Genomic DNA, 24,618 nt, shown 5'->3' with positions numbered 1-24,618 from the left:
CTCTTCCCTTTCCATCACCCCTCCCCCATGTATCCCAAGTGCTTAACACAGTGCTCGGCGTATTAATAAGCATGTATTCATTTATTCAATGAATATCGTGTTCTTACCATATTCCAGGTACTGTTCTAGGCATTAGACCTACAACAGCGAACAAAAGTCCCTGACCTCATGCGACTTACATCCTAGAGAATGAATGAATGAGTAAATCTTTTAATACTTAAATCAGGTACCACTTCTCCCACCCCTTCTCAGTCCTCTCTCTGTATCCAGCATACACCTTTACCATTGCATTTAGTTTTCTGTGCTGAAATTATCTTTTTTTTACAAGACCCCCCCCACTTAACTGTGAACTCCTTGAGAGAGAATCTTATTTATTTATTGAATCTTATTTATTTCTAGGACCTGGTACATAGCAAGTGCTCAATAATGATTTTTTCTATACTATTCAAGGTATCCTCTAACTTTGAACACCATCTCCACCCTCTCTGGTTCAGTTCCGCCTCTAGACCCTACCACACACATACACGACTTGATGTGGTCAGGAACACCAGTCAGTTCTTTGTTTTTCCTGGATTCCAGATTCATTTCACACATAGGACCTTGGGGTGGTGCCTCAGGCAAAGCCTGCAAGTCTTGAAGTCATCTCAGCTGCCCGCGGAGAAGAGACTGCTCAGCCCTTTCTTTGAGTTTAGAGGGGTTTGTTACAGCCTGGTCATTCTGATCCGTTTGGTCCTGAAAGGCTACCCTTTCCACTGTAAACTGGGGTCTTAATAATTCCAAGCTCTTGCCTCGTCCTGGGTTAAATCCCTGCGGTGAGTCTGGGGTACAATCTGGAGGGGTTAAGTGGAAGATTTTCAAAGTGGGGAAATAAAGATCAGCAAGAAAGTGTGACTAGTGCATTCAGCCCAGCTCCACTCCTGGGAGGACATCTCAAACCACAGCTCCTGGTGAGGAAGGCCCAGCACAGTCAGCTTGGACGTAAGGCACACCGGGTCATTTGAGTGGTGGGACGTGGCAGTCCCCTCGATCCCTGCCGCACTTCCTATCTGTTAGGGAGTATAAATAATGCCGACCGCAGGATGTCTGCAGGTCAGTGTAATAACCGCCGTGCTTCTGTCAGGAAAGTGGGCCAAGAAGGGTTAATTAGACCAAGGGACTCCAGTCATTTTGGGGAGGAGAGACTATTTTTCATTCCACATAAGCCTTGAGAACACCTGTGCGGGGCGGGGAGGCACGTGTGCTTGTGTGTCTGTGTGAGAGTGTTGGACGAAGCTGTCAGTGAAGGCCTTGAAGCGGGTGGGGGGAGCACGAAGAGTGATGGATTTGAGGGACTCGGGAACGGATAATAATGAAAGGAGGGGGTTAGAGGAGCCGACGGGGAAGACCCTGGGGGCAGGAACGAGGCTGACAGTAAAGGTCCTGGGAGTGGGGAGGGGCTGACAGTCTGACCGCGGCGACCCTACCCAGAGCCCTGGCAGGGCTGCGGCTGCTGCCTGCATTTCCTTGCTAGTTGCTCCGGTGTCCCAGGCGGGCCCCCGTGGGCTGGACTAATACCGTGCGTGCCCCGCCACAACGCCAACACATCAAACAAGGCGCCATTAGGACAGGATCGTTTTCCTCCAGGCAGCTGCTTGCTGCAATCATTCTGCTGATTAAATTTCATTCTGGAAAGTACTGCACAGACATTAATCAGGTGTCACAGCCACTCCATCCTATAGAGCCAAAGCCTCGCTGACCTTTAAAAATACACCAAACAGTTGCTAGAACACATGTCCCCTGGGAGGATAGGTCCTCAGGCCAGCCCACAGAAATCTACGCTCTTCTTGCCCCCTTCCAAGCCATCCTCCTCTCTCCTGGAGATAGAAAAGGGTAACAGAGACCTTTCTGACACTTTTGCCTGGGGGACTCTGGTCAGCTGTCCATCTTGGCGGTGCCAGCAACCCCCTACATAGGTGGATTTGAAGGTCTGGAAGGTCTTCCCCATCTCAAAATAGCTTCCCCACTGGCCTGTGCCACCGCCTGACATTTTCACTGTAATAAGCACTCCTCCCAGTTAAAACATTGTAGTCTCCAGAAATCCCCTGCTTAAATAAGACAAACTAAAACTGGTTTATCTACAGGAGAGAATCCATAAATAATAATGGCACCTGACAATCACATAGCACTTTTCCTTGCTTTTAGTGGACTTTCCCCTCTGTGATCTCGTTTCATCTCTACATCAGCCCTTTGAAGAAGATACTATTATTATTATCCCCATTTTGCAGATGTCAAAATGGAGGCTCAGAGAGATTAACTGACTTGATCAAAGGCCTAGGGCTAAAAAATGGTCTCCTGATGCCAAGCCTTAGGTGCTCTCTGTCATGCTAATACAAATGAATACTGGCAACGGAGAGTTCTAAAAAAAGATATGTTTTCTACATACAGGCACATGTAGAATAGATAAACAAGATTATACTGTATAGCACAGGGAAATATATACAAGATCTTGTAGCTCACAGCGAAAAAGAATGTGACAATGAATATATGTATGTTCATGTATAACTGAAAAATTGTGCTCTCCACTGGAAATTGACACAACATTGTAAACTGACTATAATTCAATAAAAAAGTTAGAAAATAAAAAAATAAAAAGAGATGTGTTTTGATGGGGGTGCAGGCAATGGCTGGTGTCACCTCCAAATAGGGTGTCGGAGAAAGGGCTGTCTAGCCAGAAGACTAATGGAGACAGTGAGCCCCTGAGTGTAGAGGAGGGAGATGGGGGGGTAGGAGCAGTTGAAAGCAGCCTGGTCTCCTTCAATTCGAATGTTAGTATTAGTGCACCCCAACTTTTCTCCCAGCTGGTAGGTGGCAAATAAAGTGCCTTATCTTGCTGCCAGAAGTGGTGGAGAGATGCTGGATGTAAGTGGGGAAGGGAAGTTCACATATTTGTGTCTCCCTGGGTTGGGCTGCCCTTGGTGCCATGTACCAGCAGCTTCTGGCCGCCCCACTCTCTTCAGGCAGTGTCCATTCAAGTCCAGGGCATTAAGATGAAGACAGAGCATTACAACACTGTATCAGTAATATAAGACAGTGCCCTGTCCTTAAAGTGTAATATCATTTAAAATGCAGTGTGTAGTTGACTGCAACTCAATTGGAAAGGATGCCTTGGACCATTTGGGACGCTACAGAACATTTGGCATAGCCATTAAAAAGTGTCCTCCAGAGCCCAGGAAACTAATTGCAAATGGTTAGGTAATGCACTGCTGATGGAAAGAAGATTTCCCCTTAAGTTGATTCCATGGAATATGTACAAGGATGTTTATTGCACTATTGCTTGTAACTATGAAAAACTGGAACTAAATTAAATGTCCAACCATGGGGAGTTGGTTAAATAAGTCTGAAACATTCCCATGATGGAATGTTATATAGTTACTAAAAAAAATGAGGTAAACCTATATATACTGACATGGAAACATGCCCATGAAATAATATTGTTTTTTTTTTCAAAAGTAAGTTACAGAATAATATTTATAGTTTGGTTCCATTTTTGTTCTCTACCTATGTGTGTAACTCTGTGTGTATGTGCACATATGCTTGTTGTATATGCGTAGGAAAAGTGGAAAGGTCTGGAAAAATATACACCAGGCTTTTTATCAGGTTACTTCTGAAGAGTGACATTGGAGAGGGAAGGAATTTCACGTTTTAATTTCTACACTTCTGTATTGCTTGAAACTTAGGTGCATATTTCACTTTTGCAACTGCTGACTGTTTGTTAAAAGAAGGCAGCCTTTACTGAGCAGCCCCTCCTCGTTATAGCAGGATCTGGGTTCCTAGCAGGGCTGAGAGGCAGGCATGGAGCTGGGTGCATGTAACCTTCAACAGAACTTCTTACCCATCCAACTGAACTGCAGTGCTACATTTCTTTTTAACAGCAAGACACTGAAAGACAACCTTACTAAGATACCCTCTCTACTAAACAAAATTGCTCATTCTATCCCTGTCTCTACTCTGTCTTTCCCTCAAACTCCCACCACCCCATCACACCCCAGGCAGAATTTCTTTTATCTTCCCACAGGTCAGTTTCCCAGAAAGCTGTTCCTTTCAGGCAATCCACAGAGTAGACAGCCCCCTACTGGTGTAATTTCAGGGGCCTAGAAAGAGCTGGACCAGAAAAAGTACTCGCCACGGGCCAGCACCAACAAGCTTTAATCACACAATTAAAGAGAAGTACAAATTCCCTTTACAGAGGTGACATATTGCCTGAAACTTGCACTCTGGCAAGGCAGACTGAAAGCAGAGCTCTGTGTGTGTGTGTGTGTGAGAGAGAGAGAGAGAAAGAGAGAGAGAGAACCAAAGTAGGTGAGTCCTAACTCCAAGTACACAGCACAGGGAGGACAGAGTACAATTTATGAAACATTTACCTGTTTGTTTAATTTGTTTATCAGATAGAATTTGGAGGGCTTGGGGGGCTAATTTTAATAATAATACATGCTCACTGAATATATTTGAAAGATACAGAAAAGGATAAAGAAGTTAGTCACCTGTAATTCTGCCTCCCAGAGATAATTACAGTGAATGTTTATGACTTTCCTCTTAGTCATTTTTCTCTGCATAGATACGCAATTAAAAAAATCAGGATCAAACTATACATGCAGTTCTTAGCCTACATATTCACTCATCATTATAGCTATTTCTATGTTCTTAATATTTGAAAACAATTTTCATAGCTATATAATATGAGCATCATATGGCTGTGGTATCATCTGGTTAATCATTCCCTTAATTTGGGGCATTTCTGGTTTTTTCCAGTTTTTCTCCTTTTATAAATAACATTGCCGTGGACATCCTTGCACATAAATCTTAGTCTGGATTTCTCTTTCCTTAGTACAGATTCCCAGAAGTGGAATTACTGGGTCACAGAGTGTAAACATTTTTAAAGGCTCTGTGGAGCAGTTTGAACTGGGAGCAAATATATTGATTCCAAGAAACTACCGAACACAGAAATCCTCTCCAGTCCAAACCTGAACAAAGCAGTTGGACACACACTCCCACCCGCAACAATGCCACATCTATTAGGTGTTTAATGAATGTTTTTGATGGGGATAAAGGAAAAGAATGTACTGAGCTCTGTAATTAATTAGAGGAAGGAAACAAAGCAGTTACAACTTCACTGAATCCTACCCCGCTATCCCCACCAACCGCCATCTCTGGCAGGTAAACCAGGGCATTCGTGAAACCCACCGAATGATCACCAGACCTATTCCTATGGGCTTAAGGCCACTCACCCTCATCTCCTGCCCTTTTTCCCCCTGATTATAAAGCAGTACATCCAGTGAATTTTTCTGTATGGATTTTTTTCCCTTCAATAGAGAGTTTACTGTATAAAATATGTTAACCATGTTTACTCATTGGCTGATCTCGCTCTAACCTTAACCTTTTGTGATGATTAACCTCTGTCACATTTATTCTAAAATTCAAAAAAGCATTATCTAGCCATTTTGAATATCAAGATTTCCCTAGTGTATTCATTGATGCTTGTGTTATTGTTCTCTGTTGCTGTTTTCTGCCTTCAAATTAGGAAAATGTGAAACTCTGTGGGAAAAAAAAAAACCTTTGATTTTAAAAAGAAATTACCTCCTTTCTGTAGTAAGAAACAGGTTGTTCTTCAGAACTTTTCTATCAAGAAGTTACTAGACATATGTATACTGGTATCATTTTTACGCTTTTGTTAATGTTTCCAAAGAATGTACTTTGAAATCAGAATCATTTCTTTATATTCATTTTCGTATAATTCTCTTGATGCTCTTAGGAGCATTAGAACATATTAATGATTAGTGATCAGAAACAAGCTGTAATTTCCACTCCCTGCCTTTAAGAGCTAAGTAGGTATTGTAATACAAGTGGAAGGGAGCTTTATTGTGCAAGAATGAACTACCATTGGGTTTGATTGATTGAAGATGAACTTTGATGTGGTGTATTTGAAAGCTATTAAATGCACCTTACAATGCTTAACAAAAGTATATTATATTATTATCGACAAAGTTTACGTTTTAAAAGGAGTATTTAACTCTCAAAACAAATAAAAGTAAAAAACAGTGTACGTGGAGAAAACTATCGGGAAAAATGCATTCTAACCCATGAATCGCTGTTACCTCTGGGGAGAAGAACTGTGGGGGAGAGGGTAATTGCTGCGTCATGCGCCTCTTCAGTGTCATGTTTTCTTTCCGTAAGCAGAAAAAAGCAAGGGATAAAAAGTGCCATATATTTAACAAGTATTTAAGACCCTACTATGTACCAGGCATAACTAAGTGATCATTGTAGAGATTTTGAAAGCTGCGTGCAAAGACAACCTGGGGTATGTACAACAGAGAGCAGTAATGAATAAAAGAAAACAACCGAGCAGTTGGAGGTTTCTAAGGTACTTGTGGACTGTGACACTATGTTGCCTGCCTTCTAGGACTGCCCTCAGCCTCCGGCTCCAAGATCTGTGATTCCCACTGGACGCCTGGTACCCAGCTGAACCCCAATCCGGCTCTTTGACAGGTCCTTCCCGTCGCTGACTGTAACCAGGTGTGTTTCAAGTGCTACAACATCTCCTTTGCAAAGTAAAGCCAAGAAGGTGTGAGGACACAGTTATTTTCACATGCTGATGGGGAGAATGTACTTTGCTATAAATATTTTGGAGGACAACTTGGCGATATATATTAAAAGCCTTAAAAATATTTGGACTTTATAAAACTCAGAGTAGTGGTTACTTCTAGGAGGGTTATTGGCTGAGAAGGGGGTCAAGGGAACCATCTGGGATGTGGGAAGGGTTCAACATCTTGATCTGGTGGTGGTCACAAGAGTATATTTATGTAAAAATTCATTGATATGTATACTTAAGACCTGTGTACTTTACCATATGTTGATAAAAATGTTTTTTTTATTTTATTTATTTTTTATTTTTTTTATTTATTTTTTTTACATTTTTATTGATTCATAATCATTTTACAGTGTTGTGTCAAATTCCAGTGTTCAGTACAATTTTTCAGTCATACATGGACATATACACACTCATTGTCACATTTTTTTTCTCTGTGATTTATCATAACATTTTGTGTATATTTCCCTGTGCTATACAGTGTAATCTTGTTTATCTGTTCTACAATTTTGAAATCCCAGTCTATCCCTTCCCACCCTCTACCCCGCCCCCCCCCCCCGGTAACCACAAGTCTGTATTCTCTGTCCATGAGTCCATTTCTGTCCTGTATTTATGCTTTGTTTTTGTTTGTTTTTGTTTTTTAGATTCCACATATGAGCGATCTCATATGGTATTTTTCTTTCTCTTTCTGGCTTACTTCACTTAGAATGACATTCTCTAGGAGCATCCATGTTGCTGCAAATGGCATTATGTTGTCGGTTTTTATGGCTGAGTAGTATTCCATTGTATAAATATACCACATCTTCTTTATCCAGTCACCTGTTGATGGACATTTAGGTTGTTTCCATGTTTTGGCTATTGTAAATAGTGCTGCTATGAACATTGGGGTGCAGGTGTCATCCTGAAGTAGATTTCCTTCTGGGTATAAGCCCAGGAGTGGGATTCCTGGGTCATATGGTAAGTCTATTCCTAGTCTTTTGAGGAATCTCCACACAGAAATGTTTTAATTAGGAAATATATATTTAAAACTTTTGAACCAAAAATTCCACTGTAATATTGTATCTTATGGTAATAAGGATGCAAATATTTAATTCACTGTGTTATTTATAATGTTGAAAAATTAGAAACTTCTAATATATCCCATAACAGGGAGTGATAAGTAAATGATATTCCATCCATTTAAAATCACGTTATGGAAAATGGCTTCTTAGTATTGGAAAACACTTATGATGTAGTGTTTGGTCACTAAAGCAGGTCACAGAATAGAAAGAAAACAATAATAAAGTAAAGGCAAGTACCAGCTTTGTTCCTTGGTGCTGTGGTGATGTTCCTGGTACCTGAAGAAAAAGACCAGCTGACAATGGGAATGTATCGAGTTTCATGGGCAAAATAACACCATCAACCATGGTTCTCCTCTGATTCTGCTGTTTGTGGTGCAGGCACTGGGTACTAGGCATTGACCTAAGGTAGTCGGCTGGGTAAAACTCAAGCCTCGATTAGGGATGTTGGACTCTTTCCAGTTCTCTGTTATTCTGAAGCTCCTCTCTATCTTTGGTCAACTCAAGGATGGGAGCTGAGAGGTAGGTGGTGGTAAATCATGGTGGAGAGGAATGGTTAGGATGTAAATGTGTGTGTATGTATGTGTGGGTGTGTGTGTGTGTCTCTGCATTTGTGAATACTTGTGTGGCCACTATTTCAAATATGCATGAATGCACGTCTGTGTATGTACACATGGAGACATGATCCCTCTAGCCCACATTCCCAAATTTGGAATCAGAAAGGTACCACGCTAATTTAACCAAGTCAAACTGATCATCAAAATAAGGTGGTGATGGGGGGAGAGTATGGCTCCGTGGTAGAGCACACGCTTAGCAGGCATGAGGTCCTGTGTTGTATCCCCAGTACCTCCTCTAAAATCAATAAATCAATAAATCAACCTAGTCACACCCTCCACCAAATAAATTAAAAATTAAAAAAAAATAAGGTGGTGATGGAGTGTTCTGGCTATTCCCAGGGTGAACGTGCTAGAGACAGAGCGCCATCTGGCATTTTTCTAGTGGTCTGAAGGCTTCTGGGGAGCACACTCATCACTGGTTTGAAAAAGACAGAGAGAAGCAGGCTGCAGCCCCATTGGCAAATGTCTCCTCCTGCTATAAAACAGTTTGTAACCTACGGCAACATTGTATGCTTGATTAAGCTTGCAATGAAAAGGATTTATTTTAAGCCATTTTAATAATTTCTCTTTTATCAGAAGCTAACCAAGCAGTTTTATAGTAGCCCTCATTAGCATGAAAGACCTGTTCCCTCATCTAGGTGGCTTGCCTATTGGTAAATTTCACAATGAGCTGATTTATGTGTAAAACGCACAAGTGTTTTGACGTGAAGAAAATCAGAATAGAGCTCCAGAAAAATTGCCTCTAGCTTTTTAATTGTCTAGCTCATTCTGAGTTAAAATAAACTTTATTTTGGTGGAAAGGGGGTCTTCGTACCAGGCTTGGTTGAAATGTGTTGTGGGTCCCCCCTCCCCCCCCCCCCAGTTCCCATTCTAGTCCCTCCCCTTATCCCAGATCCTCTGTCCAAACAAGCCACCACCTCTGGGGAGAAGACTGCTACTATTCTCTGATCTGCCGCAGCTGCTACTATTGTCACTGCTCCTGGTCTCAAAGTCATTTTTAACTTGAGTGAGCCTGCTGTGTTCCAAGTCCCATACGGTACCCCGTGAGACAGTTCGAAGGAAATATGCAGTACACAGTTCTTTGAAATAGCCAACTCCTCTAGTATTTTTTTAAAATAGTGTTTCATTTCCATGCAGGATTCAGACATACAGATGTTGCATACAGCAAGGCTCACCCCCATTAAGGGCCCCTCACTAGTTCACGGCTTTGATTATAAAAGTCACATTACAGATGCCTTCTGTATCAACTAACGGGTAATGTTCTCTCTAAAATGAAAAGGCCTGACTCTGTCCATGGAAACCAGCATGGTAGCAAGTTTCTCTTCGGCTTCTTCAGGGATCTCCAGCTGTATGGTTGCTATTGAGGAGTCCAAATCCCTAAAGAAGGTGTAAAGCTGTCTTTTACAGCCTGTATAAAAACTGCTTTTCTTTGAGGCTACTTTCACAGAAACAAAATTAGTTAATTATGAACTCCTGAGAAATCAGTGCTGGTTGCTAGAGTTCTTTGCATTAAATGCATGAGATATTTAGAGTGGGGGAAGGAAGCGAGAGTAAACAGAACTAAAGACAAACATGGCAAGAGTGTAAATATGGACTTTCTCTCCGCCTTTGTGGAGCTTGTGGCCACTCTGACACAAGCCAAACATGCTTAAGACACGCACGTCTACAAGAGTGGGCCTCTTGTCTGGATCTAGGACATAGATCACAGGTTTCTAAGGCACATCTATGGTGTAGGGCTGCTGATAATACCTGACCCCTACGGTGCCCAAGTTCTTTATAAAGGGCCTCCTTTTCAGTTTTCAGGAGGCATCTTTTCTTCCTTTGGAAGATGGGAAAGGGCAAGGGCCCCTGGTTCCATTTCCTGGATAAAGAAGCAAAGCTTTGCAGTAGGTTAGCAAGCCAGAGCTGGAAAGACCCACGTTCTCTTCTTCATCCCATCAACTCTCAGGAAAGTTTTATACTTGATTTTGGGGGTATTTTGGGGGTGCAGGTGGAGAGAGGGTTGCAGCAGTCATCAGGGGGAGGTGGCAGGAAGGAGACCTGGCAAGCAGAACCCGGGAGCTCTCACTGGGAAAGAACGGATGCCTTCGAACAGGTGAATTCTCTGGGACTCTGGGCCCACAGGGCTGAGTTTCCTAAAGGAGCTGTAGCCCACTGCTCTCCCCTTCCTTACCTTCCACATCCCTTGGCCACCAGGCAGAAGCCTCAGGGCACTCCAAGGAGGCCTCATCCTATTCTGCTGCTGTTTGGGGGACACCAGAACCACCCTCTGGGCCAAGGGCATAGTGATTCCAGCCCAATATCCTAATGGGGTCTGGAGGGACAGGCTGGGGAAGGATGTGGCTGTTCTCCAAGATCAAGAACATTCCTACCACAACCCGTTTCCCTTAGCAATCCACAGTAGATCTGTCAGCCATAACTTTCTCACTCTTTTCAAGACTATTTGTATTTTCATCCTGTTGCACCTCTTGGGGCTAATGAATTCCTTAGGCTCTCAGTATGCAATGTAGAGTAACATTTCTTTTCAGCTGCCGTAGCAGGAGAAGCACTGACCTGGGAGTCCAACAGATCTAGGTTCAAATCCCACCTCTATCACTTACTGGCTGAGTGAGTACAGGAAATTTTCATCCTTTCTCTGAGACTCAGTTTCTTCATCTGTAAAATGGGATTATCAATACCTCTTCTTCCTGCCTTGCATGGCTGCTGTGATGAGAAAATGAGATCCTTGACATAAAAGAGCCTGGAGCAAAAGCACAAACAGGGGTGCTGATACAGAGTCATATTTGCTTTAATTGAATCTCCTTCTAGCTCTTAGGGGGCTGTTGGTTCTAGAATTCTCAGATCTGGTGAATAAGACTGTGTTCCCTTGCTCCATCTCTGCATAATTTTATACACTCTAGTCACATCCCTTCCCAGACTTCATCCTTCTAGACTAGAGTCTGCATTTGTTTAATCTATCTTCATATGGCAGCCCCCTCTCCCTCCCCCATTCCTTGATTATAGAGTGGCCCTTCTCTGGATCATCTCCAGCTCCATTATGTCATTCTGGAAGCACTAAGACCAAACCTACACAAATGTGTGTGTGTCTCTGTGTGTGTGTTCTCAGCTCTGAACCTCTTACTCTGCCCTCTCCCCAATTATAAATACTAGAACAAGATGCTTGCCCAAGACCCTCTTCAAACTACAGAGAAGGCCGGTTGGCCCCAGGCTGTAGCCTCCCCCTCTTTCTCTGCGCAGCCCTGGCCTCAAGGGGCTAAAACAGCTCCCTGTCTGGCTTTGGAGGCTGGGAGGTGGATAACTAGGATGGGGGGGCCGAGGGGGAGGGAGGAGGGGGGTCTTGCGCAAGCGCACGTCGCTGCTCGGACCGCCAATGCTGCTGCCTCCTGGAGCAGAGGGAGGCAGGAGAGGAGCGAGGGAGAAGAGGGGAGGGGGAGGGGGAGGCGGCACTTGGGCTGCAGCTCGCAACCAGAGGCAGCCTCTCTCAGCTCTCGGGAGGTACCGGGAGCGGCAGCCGCCGCGGAGTAGGATGCTCTGCGGGGCGCCCTGAGCCGGGGGCGCGTGAAGCAGCTTCGGGGACCGGGGCCACAGGGCAGCTTTCACCATGCATCAGTCCCTGACTCAGCAGCGGTCCAGCGACATGTCCCTGCCGGATTCCATGGGTAAGTCTAGCCGCCCTTCCTAGGGGCGGCGGCGGGCAAGGGGTGAGTGCGCTGCCCTCCGGACTAGGAGCGCCCCGGCCGCTCCGACAGCCAAGGAGCGGGAAGCTGGGCGAGGGAGGGGGTCCGCGCGCCCCAGCTTCGGAGTCTCGGACCAGAGCCCCAGGGGAGCGGCCCGGCGGGGGCGGGGACGATGCGCGGAGATCTGAGCGCCCAGATTGCGTCGGAGTATCCCTGCCCCGGAGTGCGGGTGTGTGCGTGTTTGTGTGCGTGTGCCGACAGACTTGCAGCTGGTGGTAAATCCCAGCTGTCTGGGGATCAAAACACTTCCCTGCAACCTGCGCCTTCGCTTTCCATTCGACGCTCCCTCTTTGCAAAGTCCCCTTCACTTCTAAGAGCTCGCGACTAACGATAATTAGAAGAAGCAGGGTCCTCGCCCCCTCCCAACTCTGTCGACGCTGCCCTGAAATTCAGAGCTGCAGTACGGGGAGGCCTGACTTGCACCTCGCTGATGGGGGGGTTTGCGCAACCCTGGGGGATGGGCGAGGGGGAGAGAAGAAAGGAGAGGGGCTGGCAGGAGGGGAATTCCTGAGGAATCACTCAAGAAAGCCCAGCCTGACCGTCTGCAGCGGCAGGATCAACATTCCTTGAATTTGATTCCTATTTTGCTCCAAATGCACGGAATGTGCGTTAGTGTGAAAAGGGGGGGGGGGGAAACAAGTGAAAGCGCGAGAAAGAAAGAGCCAGCGCTCGAGCCCGCGCATCTTCTGAAGTCGCGCTTTCCCACTCTGGGTGGAAGGGAGGGGGAGGGGGGAACCCACTAGCTTGATTTGGTTCAATATCTTTCCTTATGGAAACTGGGGGACAGCTACCTCCAGGCACCAACTTGGCTGCCCCTCGAAGCTGCTTTTTGGTAGTTACAAACAAACAACCCTACCCCCCCCCCCGCCAGTCCCCGTCAGCTTTTAGGCACCTTCCCAAGCCCTATGATTTCACTGGGCGGAGAAATTAATTTGGAGCCCAGGAGAGCGGGAGGGGATTGTCAAACCATGATCCCACCTAATCTTAAAATTCGCCTCGGATATACTTGAACCAAATCGAATTCTCTCTTTCCAACATACTTTACATTCTGCAAAATCCCTCCGTCCCGAATTCTTGCCATCCAGTCTGCTCAGGTCTTCTCCGAAGAATTTGCGGGAACATCGAGGGGAGGGGGCAAGGGAGAGGGCTGAACCCCCTATGTGAGCGCCCTACTGCTTGCAAAAGACTCAGTTTCAGCAGAATTCGTTCACCGCAGGGGCCCCAGAAAGTGTTATCTCCTGGATGGTGGAAAGATCCATATTTTCAATGGTTTTGCATATTCTGTATAAGAATTTGCTCTTTTTTTTTTTTAAGGGCGTAGTTATTTGCAACGTGGTACAAATGAGGCCAAGGACTCGGGTCCGAATCCAGAACCCAGCAGTACCAGACTCCCCCCCAGCTCTCTCCCCAACACACGCGCACACACACACACACGCACACGCGCGCACGCACACAGAGTGCACTCCTCACCTTGGCCAGCTGTGGCGCCAACGCAGCCCTGGCTCCCCGACGCCAGGCTGGTGCGCGAGGGAGGGCTGGGTGGAAGAGTGCGAGGCTTCGGCCGCGCGCATCCCCTCAGCGGGCCACAACCACCTGCAAACGCGGCCCCCAGCGCCGCCCGTCTGCCGGTTTGGGAGTGGGCAGGTTAGGGGCCCCGGACTTAAAGCGTTGCTCCTTGGCACGCTGCTCTGTGTGCTGGGGAGCAAGATGAAGAGAGTTCTTTCTCCGGCTCCCAGGGGCCCTCAGCCAATCACGCGTTTTCCGAAAGATCTGCGCAACAAGAAGATGAGTGGGCTTCGCCCAGCCCAGAGTCGACACTGCGGGAAAAGAGTCACAGATCCCATATGGACGCGCGAGCCCGCTCCGCGCAGCCGGCTTCGTAAAGCCCGCAGACCGAGGGCACTAGCAAATTCCCGAGTCGGTGGTAGTCCTGGGTTTCCAGAGTTTGGACAGGGGAGTATCCTCGGAGTTCCCTGGCGCTGGTCCCGCACAGCCCAGGCCTGAATCAGCGTCTAGGCTGTTTAGGAGCTACTCCCACTTAACTCAGTCCTGGCAACGCCACCTTCCCTTGCATGGGGGGAGGGGAAGTGGGGGTGGGTGGGTTAGTGTTTCAGCCTCCAAGGGCAGCATTTCTGAGGGGATTCCCTCTACAGGCAGTACACAATCGCAGCCAAAACAATAAAATATAAAATACACAGACACACACTGCTCCAAGGTGCCTGCACTCTATGCTTGCCGGCTGCCTGGGGATGAGCGATTAGTCCAAGGCTCCGATCGGAGCAGGCACTTGGCTGGTAATTTGATTCCAGCGCCCCTTCATCCCACTCCCAGCAACCCCCATCTCCCTTTTGGCAACACCGCCCCCAGGCGCTAAGGCACCTCCACTACAGCGGGGCGCTCCTTCCCTTGTAAATAACACATTTGTAATCCACTGGTGGCCTCGGGTGTCTCTGGTCAAAGAACTGCCCAAAGGGGGGATTTCAGCACCTTTAAGGAAATGTTTGGGAGATTGGCAGAGCCTTCAGGCTCTTGTGTGGGCAGCCACCTGTATCCACGGATGCTCAATGCTGGGACTTCCTGGGACCCTCCCTGTGTGGCAAAGCTGACTCAGGTAAGCAAATCCTAACTGGTTCAAATATCTGCCCGAAGAATTAGTCAGTCAGCAACAACGTAGTGCACAGGACAGTATACTGGGCCTCCATCCTTGCTGCACTCTGATAGAGATTCCATACCCTGTAATCAAGGGGGAATCAAGAACATGTACAAGGTAAAAAACAAGTGAGCAGAGACAATCATCCTGCCTTCTGGCAACCCACTCTTTGGTTCCTGTCAGATACATAATCCTGGAACTAGTGGACATCATGGGTTGTGGACCAGACCCACAACTACAATTGGAATTGTAGTAGTTATAATTAATATACTGAGTGCAGTATCTAGGAAGTCAGGGACATGAAATAATGAGTGGTTAGAGTAGAATGAGCTTAATCAAGAAAAACTTCTTGGAGGAGGTGAATTTTGAACAGGTTTTGAAGGAAGGGAGGGACTCAGGTTCAAAGACTGCAGTGCAGGTTGGGGCTCTGACCAGGGGGGGAACATAGAGGAGGGAGAAGCTGGCTGTGTTTGGAAGGGTAGAGACAGCAAGTAATTGGGCGCTTTTAGAGCAGAGCATCCTGGTCGTCACGAATCTGGGGTGGAGGTGGGGCACTGCAGAGAGGGAGGGCTGCAGTAGTTCTGCAGGGAGGCTGCTGGGGGCGGGGGGGGGTGGCAGTGACGGGATTCAGACTCTCCCACTGCTGTTGGTTGCAGGGGTGGTTGTTGTTGCCTAAATAGAAAAACACTGGGCGCCAAGTAGACAGGCCAGTGAGAGACATTGGGGTTGTGACCCTAGTTGGCCAGAAGGCTTTTAGTTCTGGGGAGCCCTTGGGTGTACCCTGTTTTAAAAAATCAATTCTATGAGCGTCGCCCATATTTATTCACCCAATGGCCCCCACAGTCTTTTTGATGAGAAGGGAAGCGATTCTGAGATGTTGCCTCTTGTTTATTCAACAAGTATTGACTGTTCACTCGGTATCAGACACGGTGATGGGCGCTGTTTTCAAATACCTGCTCCTTTATTTAAGTACCTCATGGTGTCTGAGGTTTTTTGATATGTTTATTTACTAAACAAAATCGGAATAAGGTTTTCCTGTGTTTACAGGAACATCTAAGGCAGGTCCCACATTGTACCCTAATAAGAACAGAGCTCTAATTCTCCCTTCTCAAATAAAACAACCAGCAGGAAAATGTCCTAAGCAGACACACTAAGTTGCCTTTTGGGAGCCTGGGCCACACCTTCAGAAGACCGGTGCCTCTTGCTCTCAGTAGATGCGACTTTTAAGTCAAATTGACACTAAAGATACACGGAGGGGTGACACTTGTCGAAAGGATTCACCCTGGGGTTCCTTACAATGGTCAACTCCCCAAGTGCAACTAGAAATAACTTCATTTTATGCAGTTTTAGTCCTTATGGTGTAAAATAAGGGGTGACCTGGGGGAGGGCGTGAAGGGACAGAGAATAGTCAAGGGAGAGTTTTCTTAGGAATTTTATCCAAAGCTAATCCTATCTGGAGGCAAGGCCCCTGTGGAGCTGCAGGATCTCTGCCTGGGTTTCTCAACTGACTGGATTTTCAATTCAACTTCTAAAGCAGGAGGAAAAAAAAAAGATTTTCAAATGACACCATGTGGTTTGCTGAGTCACTTTTCTGACCTGGCTCTTGTGCTTTTAAGAGTTAGAGTGATATTTGCAAAGGAGACCCAAGAGCTGTGAACAAGATCAGAAGCCAGTTGGCGGGGAAGGAGCAGACGAGTGATACCCACGACATTTAGAAAACCCGTACACACTACACACACACTCCCCCAAATCCAGTCTCTAAGGCGATGTGTTTTCCCTGTGAGGTGTTGAGACACTTTGGTGTGTCACAAAGGTACTCTCGGTGTATCCAGATGTTTCCTCACTCTGTTTTGCCAGTTTGGGGCTGGGGAGGGCCAAGATGGTGTGAGTGACAAAGGAGAAGGCAGACAGGACTGGGAGGTGATGTTGGTAAGTTCGTGTTAGAGCCCCTCTGTGGAGCCAACAAGCACATTCACTGAGAAGCAGCCCATCATCAAATGGACTTAGGGACCTCGGTTTAAAGACTCATTTAGGATCCCTAGGAATCTCGAGGAAGGATAACTAACCTTCAGATAAGCAGGAGAAACCAATTCTGCTCCTCCCCCCCCCAACCCTTCGCAGTTGGAGTCTCCCACTGGGCTCCTAGTGTTTACCAGAAGTCCCCTCCCCATTTGCATCCCAAATAGCCCTCTCACACAAAGGGCCCTGATGTCACAGGTGTCTCAAGCGGTCCTTCTGTTTTCTCCCCTAGAGGCTGGACTCAACCCCCCCTCCCAGAGGAGCCTCGTTTCCCAACTCTCTTTACCTCTCCTCCCAAGGTGTGATGTGGCGCTTTCATCTGTGGGTGCCTCGAAACGCTCAAGCCACTCTACATTTCGATGTAAAATGGTCTTAGAATAGTATCGTATTAGAAATGACCCTGATGAGTCACGGCCCTCACTTTCCAGGCTGACGTCAGGGGAGAGACCGCCAGCCCCTCCCCCCTCCCTTGGAGCCTTGGGCAGGGACCGCACGAGGGGAGCCGAGATGGCTGGTGGGCTCAGCCAGGGGGGCGCTCCTGACGTTCTTCTCTCTTCGAGGAGGGGGAATCTGCCCGGGGCTGCATGGCCAGCCGCAGCCCCTCCCTCTCACCACCAGCAGGCCTCCGGGGTCTTGCTGCTTTTCTCGCCTCCCTCCCCCTTCCTTTATCCCCTCTCCCCTCCGTCCCAGTGGTGCAGTCTGGGCGGCTTCACCGGCAGCTGCTTCCTGAGGCTGCAGTGAGGCCTCCCAGAATGACAGGGTCCTCGGAACAGTCCCCAGTGGCCTCTTTAGGCCTATAAACGACAGCCTAGTCACCTGGGTGGGCGACCCCATTATCAGGCTCCCCACCGCTTCATCTTACCCACTGGAGAACTGGTCTCTCATAGCAATTCCCCCAGTTGCTTATTTTTATGATGATGCCTAGGTGGTAACTCATCCCTGGTCTTTCCTGTTGAGAACCCCCTCCTGTGCCAGAGAAACGCATTCAGAGTGTTGAGTGGTGCTCCATTCCTTAAAAAAAAAATTAAATTGAAAAGCGAGTCTAGATACCATTTTTCTATCTGGCTTAATAAGCCTGTTTTCGAAAAAAATATTGGTCTGCGCTATCATGTCTGATAAGCACTGAGTAGGAGAATGGGTTTCTCATCATTCGTATTTATGTCACCCTCACATAAGCCTAAACGGTATAAGTTATAATCCTCTCCATCTACCTCCCCCGATACACATCTTTGTGGACTAATAGCCTCCAAAGACTTAGTTTATTACACACACTTGTTATATGGCAAATCTTGCCAACACACCATTTTAAAGTTTATACATGAGGTGGCAAATGTCAGAAATAAATGAAAGAAAAAAATCCCAGTACCCGGCTTGCTTCTGATGTTTGCACTGAAAATGAAATTTCGTATCTTCAGCTTATGAAAAAACTCTTCTTAGTTGCATCTTGGCTTTAAAATATTTTCATTTAGCCGGGGCCTTCGATAGCTCAGTTGGTAGAGCGGAGGACTGTAAAATATTTTCATTTAATACCTCCACAGTACACTTTCCATTTATCATATGCCTTGTAATTTGGCCTAGAAAACCACTCCACTAAATAGGTATGACACATCTTTTATAGAATGCCAAAAGCAGAAAATTTGTTTAGCTTTGGTTTTACATAACTGGTATGATTTCTTCTGTTGTTTATTTTCAAACTGGAAATATATATATTATTATTATTGCAAACGTGGCATCTGATGGCTGCAAAAAAACTAGAGCTCTATCTCTTCCCCAGAATCCCACTCCCCAGAGATAACCCCAGTCACCAGTTGGAGTAGGAAAGGAGAACCTTCCTAGTGATTCTTCTAAGTCCATCCCTTCTCTCACTGAGATAAGCAATTTCTGTTTCTCCGTGTGTTTTCAGGAGCCTTCAATCGGAGGAAACGAAACTCCATCTATGTCACCGTGACTTTGCTTATTGTGTCCGTGCTAATTCTCACGGTGGGCCTCGCTGCAACCACCAGGACCCAGAATGTGACTGTTGGAGGTTATTACCCGGGAGTTATTGTAAGTATAGAACTCATAGGTAGGTCTCAGTAGCTTGCTGGCTACAGACATTCGGGTTCTACTCTGATGGTTTTCAATTCTGTCTGAGTTTTTGTGTTTGCTCAGCTTTCCCCCTTTACATATCTCCACGTTTACATAGAGAGGCCACTCTGGGCCCGTTTAGAAGAGCACTGGACTAAGAAACAGAAGAATCCCAGCCTCGTCTCTTAACTAGCAAGTCATGTCCTCGGTTTTCTGATCTAGGAGATGTTACTAACTAGCAGTGTTAACCTTAGGCTGAGGTCCTTTCCTCTCTGGGCATCTGCTTTCCTGTATATAATAGAGGTCACCTGATCTTACCTGAAATCTGAGGACCTTGGCAACCTGACAGTCTATGACCTACAGCACTGATCTCCCAAGTGATCCTGCCCTCCTATCAGGTAAATTGTGAAATAGTTACTCCTAAAATATGTATATTTATTCATTTACAAATTATATACATGTTCATCAAGCATACAAAAAAGGAAATGCAAAAATTTGATAAAATGAAATATACATTAATGTTTAATATCTTCATACTAATACTAAAATTTTGAAGAATGACATGCACTTCACATGAAGTCTGTCATTAAAGAGAGTGATTATAAATCCTTATTTCAAATAGCCTCCTAGATAATTTTGACTACTTTTGGCTGACTTCTTATCAGATATGTTTAGATCATCATTGTCGTCACTGGTTTTTAACGTGATCTCACAGCGTGGCTGACAAAGAGCTCACCCTGAGAGTTCCAAGTGTCAGTTCTGTCATTTTCCTCTTGCTCGCTGTGTTTACATTATTAGGGTCATTTTCATTTTGCGATTTCTCAACAGGAGTCTTTCCAAACCGCTTGTCTGTTTTGTTGGGACTAGTTTAGTTAAGACTAGATAAGACTGTCCAGGCATATGTAAACTGCCCCACCACCAACCCTTTGCTGCTTGGAACTTGCCCTCCTCCAGAAGGACAGCTCGCCTTGTCACCTGGCATTCACACCAACGGAGGGCGCCAGTGACAGTCTGTTTATTGAATATGTAACATATAATTTCTTTCTTCTTCTTTTAGATAAGTGAAAAATAAGAAATGAGAGTTCAAGTAGTTTCTTTCCACATTTCAGTGGATTATTTTCCCCGTCCCTGGGGTGCCTGCAGTCCACTCTGGAAACCATTGAACCCTGCACACAAAACCTCATTTTATAGCAAATCATCATGTTGTATGCTTTAAATACATACCATTTTATTTGTCAATTACACCTCAGTAAAGCTGGGGGAGAAACAAACAAAAACCTCATTTGGATCTACACACACTGCTGTTCAACCCAAAAACCTAACTCTAAAGTTTGGATCATATTTTTAATCTCAATTAAATGACTTCCCAACTGTAACTGCTAGAGAAGGGAAGGGAACTTTAGGATGGTTGGTTTTTTTTCTTTCTCATTTTAGGTTAGCAAAGAGGTCAGACGTCTTTGTTGTTGTTTTGTTTCTTTTCGTTCTCTCTCTCTCTTTTTTTTTCTGGAGAGGCGGGGGTTGGAGAGAGAAGCAAAGGAAGGGGAAGGGATTAAAGATGGATGCCTTTGAGAAGCCAGCGCTGTGAGTGACCAAGCCTGACGCCTGTTGCCTAGGTCACCAATTCCACAGTCAGCCTCCTCAATAGCCCTATAGCCAAGCAGGGGCCTGACGTGGGCTGTGCCTCCCCGCGGCTGAAGGCTGCCCGCCCCGCCTGGGAAGCTCCTTCCTCACAGGTCTCTGGCAGGCAGGGCTCCCCCCAACCCAGGGCAGGTGTCCCACAGACACCGTTTGGTGCCCTCTGTTAAGCATGTGATGTGAGAACTCACCCCGTCCACTTCCTGTGGTGAGGCAAGAAAACCAGTCGTCAGCAAAATTGGGTTTTATTTTTAAACACAAGAAGGGGGAGTGGAGGGAGGAAGAGGGGTAAGATTGCATTTTGGTGGCTTGGAAAAGCAATTTATAGGGTCTGCGTGACTTTGTGTGCTTCAGGTAGCTGCATTTAGTAAAAGATTTCTGACTGATGAGCCACTGCTCAAGCCAAGATTCAGACTCTCCCTGGGTGGGGGAAGGTATTTTCCGTGTCATTTAAGAGTAGCAACTGCTATTCATGAACGGGGGCTCTGAACCTTCTCTGTGGAATATCTGCCTGTGGGTGGCTGGGTTGGAATACATTAACAAAGGAAGGAGGGCGCGTGATTGTTGTTATTCGAGTACCTGATGTTCAGCTAGCGCTGGAAGTTAAAGCGCTGGGGGCGTGTGTGTGTGTGTGTGTGTGTGTGTGTGTGTGTGTGTGTGTGTGACTAAGAGCTCGTTTGGAAATGTTATAGGAGAGCCATCCCTAGCAGTGTGCCCTATGGTTTAACCTAAAAAATTTTGCTTTTATAGTTCCTGTAGATTGTTTCTTTAAAATGGGTTTTAATTATAGAAAGTGAAGGGGGAAGACTGCAGATTGAAGACCAGAAAAATCCATTTGAGTTTATAGGTCAGGTCATTTGTAACAAATGCAAGAACGACTCATACCTCGGAAACAATAAACTCCTGAGAATCCAGACTTATGTGAGCATGCAGTGCTTTCACTAATTGAATAGTTTGGTTATTAGAGAGGTGCTGTGCAAACTCTGAGCCAGTGGTTTCCCTACCTCGGAGTGCATTTTAATGAACACTCCAAGGGAGTGTAGTTCAGGTGGATCAGCAACCACCTGGAACACTAAAACAGTAAAACCAGAATGACCATACTGTGATATTTTAAGATTCTGCACTATCAATTGGTCGGTAGGAATATAAATGACCATTATATAGACTTGTGAAAAAATGTCAGGTTAATGGGAACTCTGCAGATTATTGGTGACTCTGGTTAAAGCTGTACATGAGAATTTAAATTTTTAAAACAGGCAAATTAGGGAGCAGTTTATTAGATTAAAAGAAGACTTACCATGCAATTCGTTTCAATGTTGAGATCTCAGGCATTTCAAAATGTGACTATATTTGCAGAACTCTAAGTCACACGAAACTTTTCTGAGGCATCTTTATTTTGCCAAATGAGATGCCCTTGTACAGGGAGGTGCATTTTGATAGGGTGTTTGCTACTCTCCCTGAGCTGGAATGTGTTATCATCATCCAAAGACACATATGCAACATGCATTTTTAAAGGTGTGCTAATCTGTACAGGCTGAACTGTACAATTTTTTTCAACATGAAAACCAGCACAGAAAGACAAACTGGCTTAGGACTTGTACTGCCTTTGAATATTCAAGACCTATTCCATTGCAGAAGAGTTCCAGTGAGCTTTCTACTCTGGAGGCAGAACCTCCTCCTAAAAAAGGAAGAACCTGTGTTGTAAGAAGCCGAAAAAGTCAGGGGAGAGAGCCTGCACCTCTGTAACTCTCTTAACCTTTGATCCAGGAGAATGATGCCTCTAAATGTGTTTCCCATGCAACCCACAAGATGGAGTTGGCCACCTGATCAGGGCTTTCATTCTAGCACTCTCTCCCTCAGCTGTTGTACTGCTAGGGCCCACACAGCCTGGGTTTTCTTTCAGGAAAGAAATCAGGAGTTTCTGCCTATTTCCCAGGTGGGGGGGTTTGTTAATCAAAAATTACATCAGTATTACCATGGGATAATAGGAGACAGAGACAACAGGGCTCATGAAGAACAATCAGTAGTCCAGAAACCTTCTCTAGGCCAGGGCAGCGTCTGCTTCACATGTGAAGACTCTTGATAAATCCAACAAAGTTTTGACTAACTTGAATGTTCAGGAAATGTAAGGAGCTCCGGGTACTGGGATTTGGTGGTTTATTGTGAATTAGGCAGAATTTTTTTCCACCTCTTGTTGAAAATGTTTCTAAACTATAAGATCATTCTAAGATAAAGTTCCTAGCTTAGTAAGTACATTTCAAAGATGAGACTTGAGTTTTGATTGGCTAGATAAGATTAACCTTCATTGGCTTCCTGCTGCCTCAGCACTGTCATTCAAAGCTCTCTGAAGACACCCTAGGCCTGGGCTCCCCTACCTCTCTTTTGCCCAGATTGTCAATTCATAGTCCTCTGAACATGACTTGGGTTGGAATGCCCTCCCTGAATGCTTTCTCTGTTTATCTAAATACTCTGTCCTATCCCAACTTAAACTCACAGTTAGGACATTTCTCAACCACTGGGATCCACAGTGGTGTCTACCATCTTTGAACTCCCTACCATAGATTCCTCCTACTCATGGTTCTTAGAAAATACTCACATTCTCCTGTGTGAGAAGTCGGGCTGTATTTTCATTTACCTTTGTTTATACAGGTCTGCAATCCCTTATCTGAATCCAGATGTGTTTTCAAATTTAGACTTGTTTAATTTCAGAAAGATTACACAGCGCATATATCATACATTATCTAACATCCCAATGGGGTCTTGAGATCTACCCCGTAATCAAATCCCTTCATCTTTCTATAATAAACTGTGAATTTTTATACTAAGTAGATAAACATTATAAGATAACCTCACATCAGTTCAAAGTCAGGTTTTGCCACCAACTTAGTTACAAAAAGCCCTTTTGGTTTTAAGAGCTTCATGGATTTCAAGATTAAGGAAAGGGATCGTGGACCCCTTTACCTAAATATAGCTTCTCGAGGCTGAGTCTCATTGGTCTTGGTATCATATCCCACCTCACTTCATGGCTTCCAAATCACAGGTCTAGCACAGTGCCTGCCACAGCATAGCTGTCCAATGAATACTGAATGATTATTGAATGATTAATCCTTTTGAGCCTCAGCCCCAGTGGATGGGAATAGGCTTAAGTTATAATGCCCAGCCTAGAAAGAGGCCTTGAATCTGACTGATTTCTAATGATTTGTCTTTTTTCCTCTACAAGTGGAAGGCAGCCAAAACAAAGCAAACTGGTTATTTGTTCAGGTAATGGGGAGTCAAGATGGGGGTCCAAAGGTCCAAACATTCCATGATTCCCCGCAGTTTCTGAGGGATGACCACAGAACTTACCTTTCGGAGGCCTTGGGAGAGCAAGCAGTTGATTAGAAGCAGCTGCCCAGTTTCAGGAAATTCTGTTGACTTTTCCTTCTTTACTTTCACCCCCTCAGCTCTTCCTCAAATAGGACTTCTCAGTCCAGCCCTGTAGAGAACTTCTTCCCTAGGGGGCAGCGGTGAAGGTCACTATTCTGCTAATAGTGGCCACAAATGCAGTAAAGCGTGGCTGGAAGAACACCAGCTGTTAGTCAGGGGATCTGAGAGCTAGTCCTGGCCCTGCCGTGAACTTGCTCTGAGTGGGGACGAGTCCGTACAATCATCTAGGCCTCCATTTTGCTATCTATCAAATGGGAATGTTAGGAGCGCCACCAACCTCTGTACCAGTCCTGTGACCAAAATGGACGGCAAGTGCCTCTTTAAGTTAAAATGCTTTTCAGTTGTAAGGTAGTTTTAATGACACTGGTGAGTTCATCACCCTGTCACCCAGATGAGTGAATTTCTCCAGCCAGGATTTAATAGATGTTAGTTTCTCACCCAGTGAACTCTACCTATCTTTGATCCCACCTAAAAATGTCTCCTCCTCTGTGAAATCTTAGACTTACCATGTATTTAGCAGCCTAGCAGCTGATATACAAGTCACGCTACATATAGACCTTATCTCATTTAATCCTCTGAGCAGTCTTGTGTGGTAGGTACCATTATGACTCCCATTTACAGATGAGGAAACCAGAGCACAGGGTGGTTAAGGAACTAGCCCAAGATCACACAGTTTATAAGTAGAGGAGCCAAGGATATAACACAAAATGAATTATTCTCTACTTCTATAGCGTTTTCTTTGTACCTCGCCTGTGGTCCTTAACCCGCAGTCTGTCTCTCCTGCACT

General features: G+C 45.5%; 1 protein-coding gene across 2 annotated transcripts in view; it reads left to right on the top strand.

Annotated features, from left to right (window-relative positions):
* Nucleotides 1-11,666: 11,666 nt before the first annotated feature.
* Nucleotides 11,667-24,618, top strand: part of TMEM255A (transmembrane protein 255A) — a 56,848-nt gene continuing 43,896 nt past the window's right edge. The window contains exons 1-2 of one of the 2 annotated variants that reach the window (XM_006215890.4): nucleotides 11,667-11,956; nucleotides 18,607-18,749. In XM_006215890.4, the coding sequence (XP_006215952.1) occupies nucleotides 11,899-11,956; nucleotides 18,607-18,749 (201 nt within the window). In that variant the 5' untranslated portion in view covers nucleotides 11,667-11,898. The remainder of the gene's footprint in view (nucleotides 11,957-18,606; nucleotides 18,750-24,618) is intronic. The other variant, XM_072955565.1, reaches the window with a different exon arrangement.

The sequence above is a fragment of the Vicugna pacos genome, chromosome X (genome assembly GCF_048564905.1).
Source record: "Vicugna pacos chromosome X, VicPac4, whole genome shotgun sequence".
In the NCBI taxonomy this organism is placed as follows: Eukaryota; Metazoa; Chordata; class Mammalia; order Artiodactyla; family Camelidae; genus Vicugna; species Vicugna pacos.
The sequence above is the reverse complement of the archived record's forward strand: the minus strand, read 5'-3'. Positions and strand labels throughout refer to the sequence as shown.